The sequence below is a fragment of the Orycteropus afer genome, unplaced genomic scaffold, assembly GCF_000298275.1.
Source record: "Orycteropus afer afer isolate SDZICR_OR568_19922 unplaced genomic scaffold, OryAfe1.0 scaffold00130, whole genome shotgun sequence".
Classification (NCBI taxonomy): domain Eukaryota; kingdom Metazoa; phylum Chordata; class Mammalia; order Tubulidentata; family Orycteropodidae; genus Orycteropus; species Orycteropus afer.
Genome location: NW_006921717.1, coordinates 2415757 through 2418259, shown reverse-complemented (window position 1 = coordinate 2418259; position 2503 = coordinate 2415757). Strand labels below are relative to the sequence as shown.

Sequence of the window (2503 nt, the reverse complement as noted above, 5' to 3'; positions counted from 1 at the left end):
CTCAACTCCTGCACGCGTTAGGATCTCAGCCAGTGCGGGTGGGGGAGGAGGAAGTTCTGAGATCCTGCTCTCAGCAAATGCTCCGTCGTCACTGGGGGTCTCGAGCCAGCAGATCCGGGTGACTGGGCTGTAATGTGCAGTCCCTCTGCCTCCGTGTTATGTTCCCAGGCACATCGGAAACTGAGGGCCTCACACGCCGTGGCCGTGAGTTCCATCATGAGTGTCGTCAGTGGCAGCACCAGCAGCAGCTTCCGACAGCTGTGTCTCCAGGCCCTGCAGGTAAGGAGGAGGCCGGGATGCTTAGACAGCAGGGTTTGAGTGACACCCCCGTTCCCTTCTTAGTCATATGCAGAGTGCATCCAGAAACCTGGCTTCCTCAGGTCCTGCTGTGACCCTCCTGGTACTAGGCCTGAGGGAAGTGTTCTAAGAAACTTGCTTGAATGAGTAACAGCACGTTCGCTGTTGTAGAAATGGGGAAACAGCTATTTAAGATTTCTGTTTCCTTCAGGTCACAGAGCTAGGATGAGATCAGTGGGTCCCAATTCCTCGAAAGATGTTCTGCTGCTCCCTCACAGCGACAGAACACTGGAGCCGGATAGCCCCGAGCTCTGCATACATTTCACAGTGTGGCTCGGTGTCAGGTCTGGACTCCAAGGCTTGGCTCAATCTTGCCACCTTATACTCATCAGCTATGGGGACGTCTCACTGCCATCAAGTCAGATCCAACTCACAACCCTCCTTGGGTTTCCGAGGCAATATCATTATGGAAGTAGATTGCCCAACCTTCCTTCCAAGGAGTGGCTGGTGGGTTTGAACTGCCAACCTTTTGGTTAGCAGCCAAATGCCTTAGGCACTATGGCACCAGAACTCCCTATGAGGACACAGGCCCGTACTTCTCTCAGCCTCAGGTCTAGGCTGGAAAGAGTAATAGTACCTCCCAGAGCTGCCATGAGGGTGATGGGTACACATGTAAGTGCCTGACGCATGGTGGGCTCTCCACGAATGTTCATTTCTCTTAGAAGTGTGTGCTGATTGATGGGTGTCATCAGGGTTTTAACCCATTGATTCCTTACCAGTTGGTTCATTTTTTCTGCTTTTTCTCTGGAAAACATGGTAGGACACATATAAAACTTAAAATAGTAATTAATAAACTTTATCACTGTAATATTAATTTGTACATATTAGCCCTTATATATATATGTGTGTGTGTATGTGTGTGTGTATATAAAATCTATAATTGAAATAGTCTATTTCCATAAACAATTTGACATTTTTCTCAGTTTCAGCATCTTAGAATTTTGTGATGGTTACTCAGTATCCCAGTGGGTAGATTTAAGCTAATTTAGTAAGCCGTCCCCAAGGTGGGGCATTTGTTTATGTTTTCTCTCCCCCTGTAGTAAATGGTGCTTCAGTTAATACCTTCTGTGATCTTGCTTCTCTTGAAGTATTTCCTAGAATAAATTTCTACTGCGTGGAGTGACTGGGCCTGAATCTGAATGCTTCTCTTAGTGCATTTTACCATGGCTTCCGCTTCTTGGTTTGTGGGTGGTGAGAACACTGTCCTGGGAGCCTAAGTCTGCAGCACAGCCCAGACCTTTGGACTCACTAGCTCTGAGCTCTTGGGTAGGTCACAGCACATAACAACAACAACAAAGATGTTGTGAGGTTTGAATCTCTATTTTCTATAAATAAGTGTGTTGTGTTAGGTGATTGGTCTGGTCACCCTTAACCTCCCACCAGCCAAGCAAACAAAAAACCACAACCAGTTGCTCTGGAGTCATCTCCGACGCTGGTGTCCCGATGGGTTGGAGTAGAACTGTGCTCCACGGGGGGCAGTGGCCATGACTTTCCAGGAGCAGTTCACCAGGCTTTCTTCCACGGCGGCTCTTCTGATCAGCAGCCGAGCACTAACGGTCTGTGCAGCCCAGGGACCCCCCGGGCGACTGTGCCGGTCCACTTGCACTCCCACACCTACAGTTCTAGGTCAGAAGCAGAAGGTCAGGGCCTATCTCCTGTGGGTGCCACTGTGCTGATGTGCACCTCTCTCCCCTGAGAAGCTTCTTGAGGAAAAGGCTCTCCCATCAGCCTCAGTCATTCAGCGGAACCTCTATGCTCTGGGACTTCTTGCAGAGAGAGCAATTTGCATAGACCCTTGACGATGCGTTCCTGGGGTGACAGGAAATAAAGAGCTTGTTTGAAGGGTCTTGCTTAGAAGACATCGAGGAGCCACAGACTCTGTCTCAAGCCCAGTGTCCAAGGCCATCTCTGCGCCTCTCCTGCCCCCACAGAGGAGCCCTGGTGGTAAAAGCGCTTGGCTGCTAACCAGGAAAGGTCAGCAGTTTGAACCCACCAGCTGTTCTGGGTGAGAAAGATATGGCAGTCTGCTTCCATAAAGATTTACAGCCTTGGAAACCCTGTGAGGTAGTGCTACCCTGTCCTGTAGGGTTTGCTGTGTGTTGGAATCCACCCGATGGCTGTGGGTGCCTCCATAGAGAAGAGGGAA

At 49.8% G+C, this 2503-nt stretch overlaps 1 protein-coding gene across 1 annotated transcript in view; it reads left to right on the top strand.

Annotated features, from left to right (window-relative positions):
• The window catches only part of CUNH11orf80 (chromosome unknown C11orf80 homolog), a 70286-nt gene that overhangs the window by 54515 nt on the left and 13268 nt on the right, over nucleotides 1-2503 (top strand). Inside the window, exon 12 of the mRNA XM_007944949.1 lies at nucleotides 169-279. Within this exon, the coding sequence (XP_007943140.1) occupies nucleotides 169-279 (111 nt within the window). The remainder of the gene's footprint in view (nucleotides 1-168; nucleotides 280-2503) is intronic.